Source organism: Apium graveolens, chromosome 5 (genome assembly GCF_009905375.1).
Source record: "Apium graveolens cultivar Ventura chromosome 5, ASM990537v1, whole genome shotgun sequence".
NCBI lineage: Eukaryota > Viridiplantae > Streptophyta > Magnoliopsida > Apiales > Apiaceae > Apium > Apium graveolens.
In genome coordinates, this window is record NC_133651.1 from 43510009 (window position 1) to 43525971 (window position 15963).

Genomic DNA, 15963 nt, shown 5'->3' on the forward strand with positions numbered 1-15963 from the left:
TCTCTTGTACATTTTAAATGTGAATTTTGAAATTTTTATGTCATTATTTGACTGTGAATTGATTATGATTAGCACTTTTTAGGCACTATTTAGCCGGTGATTTAGTTTAAAAAGGTATGTGGTATGTTTTAAAACCAATATCTGCTAGAATTATTTTGTTCTCTAATTATATTAGGATTTTAGGTTTGTTCAATTTCAATAAATGATCCTAATTATGTGCCATTAATATGTTACTTTTTTTATGAAGCAAAATATTATTTTTATTAAGTAAAATATTATTTTTATTAGTTGCAATTTTCGTTGTCATCTTGAATTTTTAGTATAATCTAAGTAAAGCGTGTAAAGATAATCATTCACGTATTCTACTAAATAATTCACAAATGATTGCTCGTTTTACACAATTGCTCCTTGAGAAAGAATAAGTCACATTTCAGAAAAAGTCATGTTAGTAAGTTCAAAAATATGAGTCTTACTGATTGGCAAGTTTTGTCTGTCATCTTTGACAAGGTGTGAATCTTTATTTTGTTTAGTTCGTGTTATTCTTACTTTGTGAGTATCGTTATGGAGGACACTGGCAAGTCACTTGAAGAGATGTATGCAAATATGATACTAGAAGATGAAGAGGATAGAGGTGTAACATTTAGCAAGGAGATAGTGAAGGATACGAGTCCTAAGTATGTCCTAGTCGGAAAATTTCTAACAGAAAAGAACATCAACTTCATTGCAATGCAGAACGTAATGACATCACTGTGGAGGCCAAAAGAGGGGATGGAAGTCCATGACTTGGGAAATTTTCGCTATTCGTTTATCTTCTACCATATGATGGATTTACATAAGGTTTTAGAAGGAGGGATGTGGATGTTTGAACAAAGTATGCTGATTTACCATCGATTGCTGGATAATGAAGATCCGTATATGGTCCAGTTACAGGAGGCGGGCATGTGGGTTCAGATATATGATATTCCGAAAGGATTTATTTCTGAGACTGTTCTCAAGAGTGTAGGAGACTCCTTTGGATGCTACCTTAAATCGAATCCTGTAAATTTCAATAACATATGGAAAGATCATGTTCGTATTAGAGTGACTATGAATGTAGCTAAATCGATTAAACGGAGAATGAAGCTCAAGCGGGATAGTAATAATTGGAACTGGATCAATTTTAAATATGAGAGGTTGTCATCGTTTTGTTTTATATATGGAATAATAGGGCACTCGGAGAGAGACTACGGGGTGGTGTATGCAAATCCGGAAAAGATTGTTGATGTGCATATGGGGTTGAATTAAGAGCTCCAACACGTAGTACCAAGTTTGGTGCAGGTGCTAGGTGGTTACGCAATGCAAATATGGGAGAAAACCAGTGGGAAATACATCATGATCGTTCTAGAACATCCAACACCACTCGTGACGGTGGAAAGGCGGGGGTGAGATTCATGGAAGTTGATGGTGTTCTTCGCGAGATTCATGGGGATCAGGAGGCTGTTAGGATTGTTACGCGAGACAATAGGGATAACAAAAGTTTGAAGGCAATGCATAATCAAGGGCATATGACAGATAAGGATAATTTAAGCTTAAATGAAAAGATCATTTTAGATCCGAAAAGAAGGCGAGTGGAAGCGGAATTACTAGGCGAGTTTATTGAATAGGATAATACATGTACTAATGGGCTTGTAAATGACGCTGGATTGAATAATATGAACATTGGGCCAAAAAATGTGTATGGGGCGAGTTCTGGACTCCAGGCCCGCCAGACATTATGAGTCTATTGGACTGAAACTATCGTGAGTTGGGCAAACCACGTACAGTTCGGTTTCTAAATGAAACCATTATTTATTATAGGCCCAATATTATATTCTTGTCTGAGACGATGGTTAAAACAAAAAGAATTGAGAAAGTTTGCAAGAAAATAGGTTTTGATGGGTTCTTTGCTGTTGAGCCTCAAGGCCATGAAGGAGGTTTAACTCTCTTTTGGAAGAATGAGGGGGGAATTATAATAATCGATAGTTGTAATAATTATATAGATTTTGAAGTTTCTAATGAGCAAGTGGGAAGGTGGTGCTATACGGGTATATATGGCTATCCAGAGTGAATGCGATGAACAGAGGCTTGGGAGATGATTCGGAGACTGGCTCAACAATCAGCAAATCCATGGTGTATTATTGGAGACTTTAATGACCCTATGTATGATGCTAAAAAAAGGGGTGATCGTAGTCATCCTAGGCCTTTGCTTCAGGGCTTTTCGGATACGGTTGATGCGTGTGGTTTGATGGATTTAGGTTTCAAAGGAGAATGTTTTACTTGGGAGAGATGTCGAGGTACGGATATGTGGTTGCAGGAACGGTTGGATAGAGGCCTGGCAAATCTAGAATGGATGGAGCTTTTCCCAAATGCAAGTAATTAAAGTGGTAGAGGTGTCCACTTCAGACCATCTCCTTCTATTTCTGGATTTGCATAAAAATGTATGTTCCTAATGGCAGGCGATTTAGATTTGAAAATATTTGGACCCGAGAAAGGGATTATTTTAATATGATCAATGCTTGTTGGATGGATATGGAGGCTGAAGGTATAATGCAAAAGTTAGCGAATTGTTGTGTAAAACTTGAAGAATGGGGTGGAGGGTTAGTGAAAGATATGCGAGAAAATGTGAAGTTCTATAGAAATCAAATGAGGCGTTATCGTGTTAGACGAGATAATATGGGTCTTAAGTTATACAAGCTTGGTGGAATTTTCTCCGTTTACTTGAAAAGTAGGAAGTCTTTTGGCAACATAGAGCCAAGCGGTTCTGGCTAGCAGAGGGAGATGACAATTCGCGTTTTTTTCCATAGATATGCCTCGAAATGAAAGAAGAATAATAATATCTCTGGATTAATGAATTCAAATGGTGCTTGGCCTGAAGACAAAGATGTTGTGCAACAGGTAATCATAGAATATTTTTCGACATTGTTTCAAGCTTCATTAACAGAAGGGAGATTATCAGTGGGGAGACAGTGTTGTCTGTGTCTGAAGAACAAAATAAAAACTTAATGATGCCAATTTTTGCGGAAGAAGTAAAAGCAGCAGTCTTTGATATGCATCCTAGTAAGTCACCGGGGTTAGATGACCTTAACCCTGCATTCTTTCAGATTTACAGGAGTATTGTGGGTAACGATGTGGTGGCCTTCTGTAAGTCCTTCTTTGAAACAGGGGAGTTGCCAACTGATACAAATTGTACTTTAAGTTGTTTGATTCCGAAAGTGAAAAAACCACAGTATATGACAGAGCTGAGGCCTATTTCTTTGAGTAATGTTTTGATGCAGATCCTATCTAAGGTTATGACTAATCATTTGAAACCATGCTTAAATTCGATACTCTCGGATAAACATAGTGTATTTGTGGAAGGGCGATTGCTTACGAATATTGTATTGATTGTATATGAGTTAAATCATCACATAAGGAGGAAAACTCAAGGAAAGTATGGTAATGCAGGTCTGAAGATTGACATCTCAAATGCGTATGATCGACTCGAATGGACTTTTATTGAGAATATGTTGCTTAAGTTTGGTTTTCACAATGCTTGGATTGAGCGGATTATGGTACGCATTAAAACGGTCTCTTATAGGTTCCTACATAACAGAGAAATATTTAGAGAGGTGGTGCCGAAACGGGGAATTCGCCAAGGTGATCCAATTTCCCCATACATATATATTATTTATGCGGAAAGATTAAATGCAATAATAAATCGTAATGAGAGTATTGGCTTGGTTCAGGTGTGCAATAGCTCGAGGAGCTCCTCCTATATCCCATCTTTTGTTTGCAGATGACTGCTACCTATTTTTTTGGGCTACAGGGGTGGAAGCACGGACTATGAAAGGTATCTTATCTTGGTATGAAAATCTATCTGGATAATCTATAAATATGCTAAGTCAAGTATTACCTTTAGCCCGAAAACATCTCGTTCGGATAGAAGGAGTGTGTGTGAGGTGCTTGTGTTAAGGTGAAAACACGCGCTAATATTCACGCAAGTATACGCGTTCGCAAGTAATATAGAATACTTTCTAGTTCGTTCTCACAGAGACTCAGACTAATTATGTTCAATTAAACTCACTCACCAATGTATGATTACTTCTCAATGTTAAGACAATAACACTTAAATTTGATTAACTAATTATGAACTATAATTAACTACTAGAATTAAACACTTAATTAACACTTAGAATTAACAATATTAAAACACTCATGAGATCACAACTTCATTACTACTTCCTTCAGTAGTCATTGTTATTACCCTTAGCATGCAACAGCGATGATATTAATCGAATAACATGAAACTGATAAAAGTCAACTTTCATTGTACTAATACCATTCTACCAAACATCCACAATTAAGATAGAAGTTGAATAGGCATCAATTATGTTGAATCCCTATATGTTTACAGAAATTGACAACATAATGATTTAAGAACAAGTTATTCCTTTTGATTACAGTGGGTGAATAAAACGGTTAGAGTTACCCACTAATCATGCAGACTCGTACATGAACCTATGCTAGCATGGCAAGTTCTAAATCTCGAGATCCACCGTCGCTTCACAAGAGATTAACACCCTATCTTATATGTTCGCGACGCACATAAGACGAATACACACAACCAATACTAGATTTCATACAAGCATCACACACTAAGGTATTAAACAACTAACTAAAGAAGTACATAGTAAATCCGTTATGACCCCATGATCACGATTAGCCCATGTTAGCACTCATCGTCATCATGGGTTCATATGAAAACATGATAAATAAACACAAAAGAATAATAACTAAACTAATTATATTAAACCAGAGTACGTCACAAGAGTAAATAGGTTCAAAGCAAAAAAAACTAGCATCCAACGTTACAACGAAATAAAGAATCACAAGAAAATATGCTTCCTCTTCGTTGTGATGTGCTAAAACGGTCTTCTTCCTTATCTCCTTCGCTCCTTGATTAATACAACGATACAACACACGTGAAATGTCTCTGAAATCTACTTATATAGGAGTCCCATAAAACCCAGATTCTCAAAAGTTGGAAGCCAAGCAGAATTATAAGTCTAAATTATTAAATCTGAAATTACGACCCTGCGCGGCCGCTCAGCATAGCTGAGCGGGCGCTCAGACCCCTTCTGGAAAAATGGTCTGTTTGCTCCGTTTCTTCGCTGTAATCTGCTCCTCTCTTCCCACTTGCAATGCTAGACACATGCCAAGGCCTATTATTGATGAATTCTCCCCCGAAATGCAACTAATACCCTGAAATGCACAAACACTAGAAAAACGCATCAAATACACAAAATACTTGATTTCAAGACACCAATTTAAGCTATTATAAGACGTTCTAAGTGGTATAAAATGCCACTTATCACACCCCCAAACTTAAATCGATGCTTGTCCTCAAGCGTCACAGACTCAAAAATACTAAAAATATGCATGAATACAATCTATATGAAATGCAGCGATCCCCCTTACTACGACCAAACCAACCAACTCACGAAATCTCAACAAATGCAATTAGGCGAATAAAGATCAATCGAATCATACAAACTAACATACAGCCAGAAACGTGGTGTGTGCAGATGCTTAACATATATGCTTCGCAACTAGATTAATTATCATGACTCAACTATCATCCAGGCAATCGCATGATTATACAAAGAATAAAAATTCTAGGCACAAAGTGACTTATAACACTTCGAGAATCCTGGAGCTTATTACGGAATCATGCTTTTTATTTATAACAACAAATGCTTATTTGACCGTGCAATGAGTGAGGTCCACAAAAGACTTATACAATGGTATCCATGTAGCGAATGTTAGGTTAGCGGATCCCAGACTATAAAAGCCTTAGGTCACTAGGCACAAGTCCCCTAAGAACTTAATAACTCGAATACCAAAGAGCCCACTCATGATCAATTATGCATAACTCTTTATTATTATTATTTTTCTCTTTTTTTCTATATATATTTTTTTTTCAAAAATTTCTGAGCAAGTGCATTTCGCTCCATCCTGCTCAACCCTAGACTACTCGCATACACATACGAGCTGGCTACTAGCCATTTGACGCCTAGCCACAATTAGCAACAAATTCCATTTTTTACTCCATATTTTTTCTTTTCATGCCTTTTATCACTAAGAACCTATTATAAAATTCTAAGCATAATAAATAGATTAACCTCGAAAACCGTCGAACCATAACAACAATTTAGTCCTTAAGCATTCTCTAAGACTTAGTGAAATTACAAGTGTTTCTAGCATGCATATCAACCTACACGATTCAACATTACTTTAATGCTATCACTACACTCGCATCAACATCACAAATCAGCCGGCAAATCAGCGCAAAAGGGATCATGGCAAATGCATGAGCTACATGACATGATAAACAAATAAAGCTATAAATAATAAAAAAAACTCTATATGGAAAAAATTATGCAACTATATGAACTAACTATCCTGAATATGCAACTATATGACACACACACAAAATATTCCTTAACTACCACCCCCAAACTTAAAATCTTCATTGTCCCCAGTGAAGGTAGTAGAAAGGAACACAGGGTATACCTACTCGGAGAGATCATCATCATCACCCTCAGTGGGTGATGTATCAGGAGGAGGATATACAGAGTCCTCACCAAAAACTGGCCACTGGATGTCAGCTCCAAGGCCTCGAAAAGCGGTTCCTAGCGCAAGGGTGAGCTCCTGAGCAAACCTGCTCTGCGTCTCGTATCCATCCTCCGTGACAGCCTCCTATACTGGGCATCAGCCATCCCAGCACCCTCATGAGCTCTAGAAGAACCAGCCTTATCACGCCTTGGCCTCGCCATAGTAGCATCTCGTGCTGGACGCCCTCCTGGAAGACGATAACCCAGCCCATGCTCCTCGGGCTCACCACCGGTCCACTCCTGCATCGCATTCAGAGTCCCGGAATCAATAGGAGCGGTCGGCAACTACAACTGCTCATGAGACGGCCACTGAACTCCCACCGCTCGACAAAGCTTAGTAATCGTGGATGCATAAGGGATGTTTATGTGCTTAGCTCCCCTCAAAAACTTCAGAATTCCTTGGTAGATGAACTCACCAAGGTCCACATAGTACTCCTCATTCAAAATTTCCCACAACAACTGTGCTCTCTCAACTATGACCTCATGTGCATGCGAAGAAGGCAGAATATTAGCACAAATAAACGCATTCCATGCACGGGCATACCTGTTCATCGCGATCGCCGGAAAGTGACGATACTCATTAGTTCCAGTCTTGAAAGTCCATACTGTGCCCGACCTACAGAGAGTAGCACAAATCAAATCCAAGTCAAAATCCTCAGCAGTCTTCTCGTTCCAGCTCTCCTCCATAGGCTTCCTCTGTCTCTGCCCAATCACACGGCGAATCGCTGCTGGGTGATAATCAACCGTCATCCCCCGGACCACAGAATACCCATTCTTCTCGGCCTTCGCGTTCGCATAGAACTCGCGAACCACGCTCATCGGCACTGCTTCAGGTGACTCACAAAAAGCTATCCACCTCTTCTCAACAATCATAGACAACAACTCACCATCTCTCCCCGATGGTAAAAAGCCCATCTCCTTCAGAATCGGCTTCCCCAGAAGCCTAGTGTACTCCTCCTCAGCAGCCCTATCATTCAAACGAGGCCTCACAGCAGTACCCCTCGAAGAATCAGCAGTAGGGACAGTGCTGCTGCTATCAATAGTCCTCGCTCTCTTGGGTGCCATCAAATCTGAATAAAAGTGCTTGAGATTTATGTAAAAGTTTGGGAGAGAGTTGAAGTGTAGAAAGAGTATGGGAGATATATGGGATAGGTGTATGTATATATAGGGTATGGATTAGGGTAGAATTTGATTAGGAGTGGGTTTAAGGGTTAAAATCATGGGATAATGGGGAAATAGGTCGTGGGTTTATGGTTTGTATTTTGTTTTTTTTATTTTTCTGATTTTTCTGATTTTTTTTTGGATTTTTATGGAACTAAAATTTTTTCTCCCAGCCGACCCCTGAGCGGTCGCTCAGCAGAGCTGAGCGGGCGCTCAGGAGGCTACTGGGAAAAAAAACTCTGGCACAGTTAAGGGTTCCTATAACAACAAATCATGGGTTGCCTCCCACGAAGCGCTTCTTTTTCGTCATTAGCTTGACGTTGCGTACCTTCCTCAAGTTGATAATAAAATGGCACTAACCACTTCTCGATTTGCCGTGTCCCCATAGTAGTGCTTCAAACGCTGACCATTAACCTTGAATGCTTGGTCCGGATCATTCTCAAAAATCTCCACCGCTCCATGTGGAAACACAGTTTTGACAATAAAAGGTCCAGACCACCTTGATTTCAACTTCCCAGGAAAAAGTCGGAGACGAGAGTTAAATAAGAGAACTTGTTGCCCCGGCACGAATAACTTAGGATGTAGCTTCCTATCGTGCCACCTTTTCACCTTTTCCTTGTACATTTTATTGTTCTCGTACGCTTGGAGTCGAAATTCATCAAGTTTATTAAGCTGAAGCATTCGCTTCTTTCCAGCTGCATCTCGATCCAGGTTTAACTTTTTCAACGCCCAATAGGCCTTATGCTCAAGCTCCGCAGGTAAATGACATCCGTTACCATACACCAGTTGAAACGGGGACATACCAAGTGGAGTTTTGTATGTTGTTCTGTAAGCCCAAACAGCTTCATCGAGCTTTAAAGACCAATCCTTCTTTGACGGACAAACAACCTTCTCTAGAATGCGCTTGATCTCTCTGTTAGATACTTCCGCTTGACCATTTGTTTGCGGATGATATACAGTAGCAACTCGATGATTCATGTTATAACACTGCATCATAGAAGTGAACTTACGGTTGCAGAAATGCGACCCTTCATCACTTATGATTACTCGAGGCGTTCCAAACCTTGTGAAAATCTGCTTATGAAGAAAATTCAACACTGCCTTTGCATCATTTGTCGGTAGAGCTTTGACTTCTACCCATTTTGAGATATAATCGACTGCCAGCAAGATGTACTGATTGTTGCAGGATGAGACAAAAGGCCCCATGAAATCGATTCCCCAAACATCAAAGACCTCGACTTCAAGCATCATATTTAACGGCATCTCATCCTTTCTCGTCAAATTTCCCACTCTTTGGCAACGATCACACCTTAAAACAAGTTGATGAGCATCCTTAAACAAGGTAGGCCAGAAAAAACCTGCTTGCAAAATACGAGTTGCCGTCTTCTCACCACCATAGTGTCCTTCATAAACTGTGGAGTGGAAGTCTCGTAATATCCCCTCCGTCTCACAGAATGGGATACATCTCCTGATGATCTGATCAGCTCCCTGTCTAAACAAATATGGTTCATCCCACATATACCACTTCACCTCATGCAGAAACTTCTTCTTTTGAGCTGTGGTTAAATTAGGAGGCATTATATTGCTGACAAGATAATTCACAATATCTGCAAACCATGGTTCTTCCTCTTGAATTACGAACAACTGCTCATTCGGAAAAGATTCGTTGATCAATATCTTATCATGTGAAGTAGACTCGGGATTCTCCAATCTAGAGAGATGGTCATCTACTTGATTCTCAGTACCTTTTCGATCCTTGATCTCTAACTCAAATTCCTGTAGTAAGAGCACCCAACGAATGAGTCTCGGCTTCGAATCCTTCTTGGAAATCAAATAGCGAATGGCCGCATGATCAGTGAATACTGTCACTTTTGTCCCAAGCAGATAAGATCGAAATTTTTCAAAACCAAAGACTATAGCCAAGAGCTCCTTCTCAGTAGTGGTGTAGTTCATTTGGGCCCCATTTAAGGTATTGCTAGCATAGTAGACCACATGAAAGAGATTATTCTTGCGCTGCCCAAGAATTGCGCCTACCGCATAATCACTCGCATCACACATCATCTCAAAAGGCTCTGTCCAATCCGGTGTTGTAATAACTGGTGCAGTGATCAAACTCTTCTTAAGAGTCTCGAATGCCGTCAAACATTCATCATCAAATTTGAAAGACACATCCTTCTCAAGTAAGTTGCACAACCGCTTAGATATCTTCGAAAAGTCCTTGATGAAACGCCGATAAAAACCCGCATGACCAAGAAAACTATGGATTCCTTTCACAGAAATAGGTGGTGGAAGATTTTCAATGACTCCCACCTTGGCTTTGTCCACCTCAAGACCCTTGCTAGAGACCTTATGCCCAAGAATAATGCCTTCACGCACCATAAAATGACATTTTTCCCAATTAAGCACCAAATTAGTTTCCACACACCTTTTGAGCACGGCACGAAGATTATTCAAACATTCATCATACGAATGTCCAAAGATGGAGAAGTCGTCCATGAACACCTCGACATTATTGCCAATCATGTCAGAAAATATAGCCATCATACATCTCTGAAAAGTGGCCGGTGCGCCACATAACCCAAACGAAACTCTGCAAAAAGCAAACGTGCCAAATGGACAAGTGAAGGTAGTCTTTTCTTGATCCTCTGATGCAATACAAATATGATTATACCCCGAGTAGCCATCCAGAAGATAATAATACTCATGACCAGCCAACCTGTCAAGCATCTGATCAATAAACGGAAGAGGGAAGTGATCCTTCCTCATGGCCTTGTTCAACTTTCGGTAGTCCATGCATACTCTCCATCCTGTGACTGTTCGAGTGGGGATGAGCTCGTTCTTCTCATTTGCTACCACAGTATTACCTCCTTTCTTAGGCACACATTGCACGGGGCTCACCCAAGAACTGTCAGAAATAGGATAAATGATTCCTGCATCCAGCCACTTCAGAATTTCTTTCTTCACCACCTCTTTCATGATAGGATTAAGTCTGCGCTGTTGCTCAACAGTTGGCTTACTACCCTCCTCGAGCAGAATCTTATGCATGCAATATGAAGGGCTGATCCCCTTGATGTCTGTTATGGTCCATCCAATAGCCGATTTGAATTCTCTCAAAATCCTTAAGAGTTTGTCCTCCTCACTACCTGAAAGGTCAGATGCAATAATAACAGGTAATGTAGATGCATCACCTAAAAAAGCATACCTCAAGTGTTCAGGCAATGGCTTAAGCTCCAAGGTGGGTGCTTCCTCAATTGATGGTTTGAGCTTTCCTTCAGCATTTTTGAGGTCAAAAGTACCAATAGATTCAAACGGCATGTCCAGCTTTCGCCTCCAGGGAGAAGCATTAAGATATTGTAATTACTCATTGCCATCCTCATCATCACTGTCAAAATCCCCCACTAAGGCCTTTTCTAATGCATCAGATATTAGCATATGATCGAGTTCTGAAGTAACCGAAGAATCAATCAAATCCACTTTTAAGCACTCCTCATCTTCTGTAGGGAATTTCATTGCTTTGAATACATTGAAGGTCACATCCTGATCCTGCACCCTCATTGTAAGTTCACCTTTCTGCACATCTATCAAGGTACGGCCAGTAGCCAAGAAAGGTCTTCCCAAGATTATGGGAATCTTCTTATCTTCCTCAAAATCCAGAATAACAAAGTCTGCAGGAAAGAAGAGCTTATCCACCTTGACTAGCACATCCTCCACTATGCCTCTTGGGTAAGTAATAAAACGATCAGCCAATTGTAGAGACATGTAGGTGGGCTTTGGATCAGGCAAATCCAACTTTTTCAAGATCGACAACGGCATCAGATTGATGCTTGCTCCCAAATCGCAAAGGCATTTGTCAAAAGACAACTTGCCAATGGTGCAAGGAATGGTGAAGCTACCTGGATCTTTAAGCTTTGGAGGTAACTTTTGCTGCAGCACAACACTGCATTCTTCCGTTAGAGCAACGGTCTCAAGGTCATCCAGTTTCACCTTCCTTGAAAGAATACTCTTCATAAACTTCGTATAACTAGGCATTTGCTCTAGAGCCTCAGCGAAAGGTATATTGATGTGAAGTTTCTTGAACACCTCCAGAAACTTACCGAACTGCTTATCCAGCTTTTGTTGTTGCAATTTCTTAGGGAAAGGTGGTGGAGGATAGAGCCGGTTTTCCCCTATATTACCCTCAGGCAGAGTGTGTTCAACAGTAGTCTTCCTTGGTCCCGCCGCTTTCTCCTTTTGCTTAACTTCTTCATCTCCAACTTCAGCTTCTCCTTCTTTTGCATTTTCAGCATCAACAACTTTCCCAGACCTTAAGGTAATAGCCTTGACTTGCTCTTTAGCTTCCTTCCTGCCTGGCACTTCCGTATCACTGGGAAGTGTGCCAGGTTGGCGATTGAGCACTGCATTGGCTATTTGACCGATTTGATTTTCCAAGGTCTTGATCGACACCATCTGACTCTTGCATAACAGCTTAAGTTCCTCAAAATCAGCACTGGTGGGTGCAGCTGCACCTCCCTGTTGAGGATATGATTGCCTTTGAGCATACTGTTGTGGTTGCTGGAATCCAGGTGGATTGAACTGTTTACTCACACCTTGCTGATATGGTGGCTGAATAGCATTCTGATTATTATCCCAGCTGTAATTTGGATGATTTCTGTTGTTAGGATGATAAGTAGCTGGCACAGGCTGCTGTTGTCGCTGAAAATTGTTCACATACTGAACATATTCGTTAACAAGAGAACACTGATCTGTAGCATGAGAACCTGCACAAAGCTCACAGACCATAGCTATTTGATTGACTCCATAGGTAGCTAGAGAATCGATCTTCATAGACAACACTTGGAGTTGGGCTGCAATAGCGGTGGCTGCATCGACTTCCAGAATACCTGCTACCTTCCCAGGCATCATCCTTTGAGTTGGGTTTTGATGCTCATTTGCAGCCATAGTCTCAATAAGATTATAAGCCTCAGTATAACTTTTGGCCCACAAGGCGCCTCCAGCTGCTACATCGAACATGGGCCGAGATTGGGCCCCTAAACCATTATAGAAACTAGTGATCACCATCCAATCGAGCATTCCATGATGTGGATATTTTCTCAACATTTCCTTGTAGCGTTCCCAAGCTTCACACATAGATTCTGTAGGTTGCTGCGCAAACTGAGTAAGAGCACTCCTCATAGCAGCAGTCTTGGCCATTGGATAAAACTTCACCAGAAACTTTTGCACAAGATCTTGTTAAGTAGTGATGGACCCAGTTGGTTCAGAATGTAACCAGTCCTTAGCTTTATCCCTCAGTGAGAATGGGAAAAGCCTCAGCTTGATAGCCTCATCAGTCACACCATTATATTTGAAAGTACTGCAGATCTCGACAAAATTCCTTATGTACATGTTGGGGTCTTCAGTCACAGCTCCTCCGAAAGAAACAGAGTTCTGCACCATTTGAATAGTGCCCGACTTGATTTCAAAGGTGTTAGCTTGGATAACCGGATGAAGAATGATTGACTGAATGTCATCAATTTTAGGTCGAGAAAAGTCCATAAGAGCTGGATCTGCCGGAACAATACGATCACCCATGATTACTGGCTCTTTCTGCTCACTTCCTGAATCCGAATTTTCAAAGTCTATCTTCTCCGAAATATCAAGAACTTCGTCTGTCTCCTCAGCTGTATCTAAAGTCCTCTTGCGAGTACGAGAACGAGTTTGCATAAACGCTCGCTAAAGTACCTGAAACACAACCGGAAATAATAAGTGACACGTCTTAATCACTGAGTCCTAACGACCAATGATGGTAAGTACATAAACTAAACAAATACGTCCAGTCCCCGGCAGCGGCGCCAAAAACTTGTTAAGGCGAAAATACGCGCTAATATTCACGCAAGTATACGCGTTCGCAAGTAATATAAAATACTTTCTAGTTCGTTCCCACAGAGACTCAGACTAATTATGTTCAATTAAACTCACTCACCAATGTATTATTACTTCTCAATGTTAAGACAATAACACTTAGATTTGATTAACTAATTATGAACTATAATTAACTACTAGAATTAAACACTTAATTAACACTTAGAATTAACAATATTAAAACACTCATGAGATCACAACTTCATTACTACTTCCTTCAGTAGTTATTGTTATTACCCTTAGCATGCAACAGCGATGATATTAATCGAATAACATGAAACTGATAAAAACCAACTTTCATTGTACTAATACCATTCTACCAAACATCCACAATTAAGATAGAAGTTGAATATGCATCAATTATGTTGAATCCCTATATGTCTACAGAAATTGACAACATAATGATTTAAGAACAAGTTATTCCTTTGAATTACACAGGGCGAATAAAATGGTTAGAGTTACCCACTAATCATGTAGACTCGTACATGAACCTATGCTAGCATGGCAAGTTCTAAATCTCAAGATCCACCGTCGCTTCACAAGAGATTAACACCCTATCTTATATGTTCGCGACGCACATAAGACGAATACGCACAACCAATACGAGATATCATACAAGCATCACACGCTAAGGTATTAAACAACTAACTAAAGAAGTACAGAATATTAAACCATAGTACGTCACAAGAGTAAATAGGTTCAAAGCAAAGAAAACTAGCATCCAACGTTACAATGAAATAAAGAATCATAAAAAAATATGCTTCCTCTTCGTTGCGATGTGCTAAAACGGTCTTCTTCCTTATCTCCTTCGCTCCTTGATTAATACAATGATCCAACACACGTGAAATGTCTCTGAAATCTACTTATATAGGAGTCCCATAAAACCCGGATTACTCAGAAGTTGGAAGCCAAACAGAATTAGAAGTCTAAAATATTAAATCTGAAATTACGACCCTGCGCGGCCGCTCAGCATAGCTGAGCGGGCGCTCAGCTTCCTGCGCGGCCGCTCAGCATAGCTGAGCGGGCGCTCAGACCCCTTCTGGAAAAATGGTCTGTTTGCTTTGTTTCTTCGTTGTAATCTGCTTCTCTCTTCCCACTTGCAATGCTAGACACATGCCAAGGCATATTATTGATGAATTCTCCCCCGAAGTGCAACTAATACCCTGAAATGCACAAACACTAGAAAAACGCATCAAATACACAAAATACTTGATTTCAAGACACCAATTTAAGCTATTATAAGACGTTCTAAGTGGTATAAAATGCCACTTATCAGCTTGCAGTGCATGAAACTGATATACCTGGTAAGTATTTGGGTATGCCCATGTATGTAGGCAGGCGGAAGAATGAAGTATTTTGTTTTTTGGCTGATCGAGTGGGACATAAATTCTAAGGTTGGAACAATGTGCATCTGTCAAAGGGTGGAAAAATAACACTGTTAAAAACTGCAGCACATGTAATACCCAACTTCTGGATGAGCCTGTTTCAAATTCCTGTTAGTATTTGTCAGTCGATGGAGAAGAAAATGAATGGGTTTTGGTGGGGACAAGGTGTGAACAATCGGGGAATAAGGTGGATGGCGTGGGATAAGCTGTGTGTTTCGAAGTATGCGGGCGGGTTAGGGGTGAGAAATTTAAGCCAATTTAATACGACCATGTTATCGAAACAAGGAGGGAGGATTTTAACAGAAGCAAACCCTTGGTCTCTAAGCTACTGAAAGCAAGGTACTTCCCAAATTCGGATTTTTTGAATGCAGGGGTGGGTGTAAATCCAAGTGATACATGGTGAAGTATTTTATCAGCTCAGGATGCAATTAGGAGGGGTTGCAGGCGCAGAATTGGGGATGGTGCTAGTACTAAGGTTTGGAAGGTACCATGGCTACCTTGTGAAGATAATGGCCTTGTAATCACAGACCATTGCCTGAGCTGCGTGAAATAGCTGTTAAAAGTCTGATAGACAATGACAAGGGTTTATGGGACGACGATGTGCTGAATAAATTTATTTACTGAACGTGATAAACACCTTATAAAACAAATACCTCTTTCAAGTAGACGTATGTGTGACTCGTGGTTCTGGATGCTGGACAGTAAAGGACAATTTATAGTCCGTAGTGTGTATAAGCAGTTACAAGGTTTGGCTGATATGACATTCAAGAGCTTTTGGCATCAACTATGGTCTTTAAAGATTCCGAGCAAAGTAGCATGTTTTTTGTGGCGTGTCTGTAAAGGGCGTC

At 40.3% G+C, this 15963-nt stretch overlaps 1 protein-coding gene and 1 non-coding gene across 2 annotated transcripts; both read left to right on the plus strand.

The window, feature by feature from the left end:
* The first annotated feature begins 561 nt into the window (after positions 1-561).
* On the plus strand, positions 562-1284 carry LOC141660010 (uncharacterized). Its single transcript, XM_074466966.1, has one exon. It carries the CDS (start codon positions 562-564, stop codon positions 1282-1284), a length of 723 nt encoding a protein of 240 aa, XP_074323067.1.
* Positions 1285-12900: 11616 nt separating this feature from the next.
* LOC141662335 (small nucleolar RNA R71) lies at positions 12901-13007 on the plus strand. The gene has a single exon (XR_012550456.1). It is a non-coding gene; the product is annotated as a small nucleolar RNA R71 (small nucleolar RNA).
* The last annotated feature ends 2956 nt before the right edge of the window (positions 13008-15963 follow it).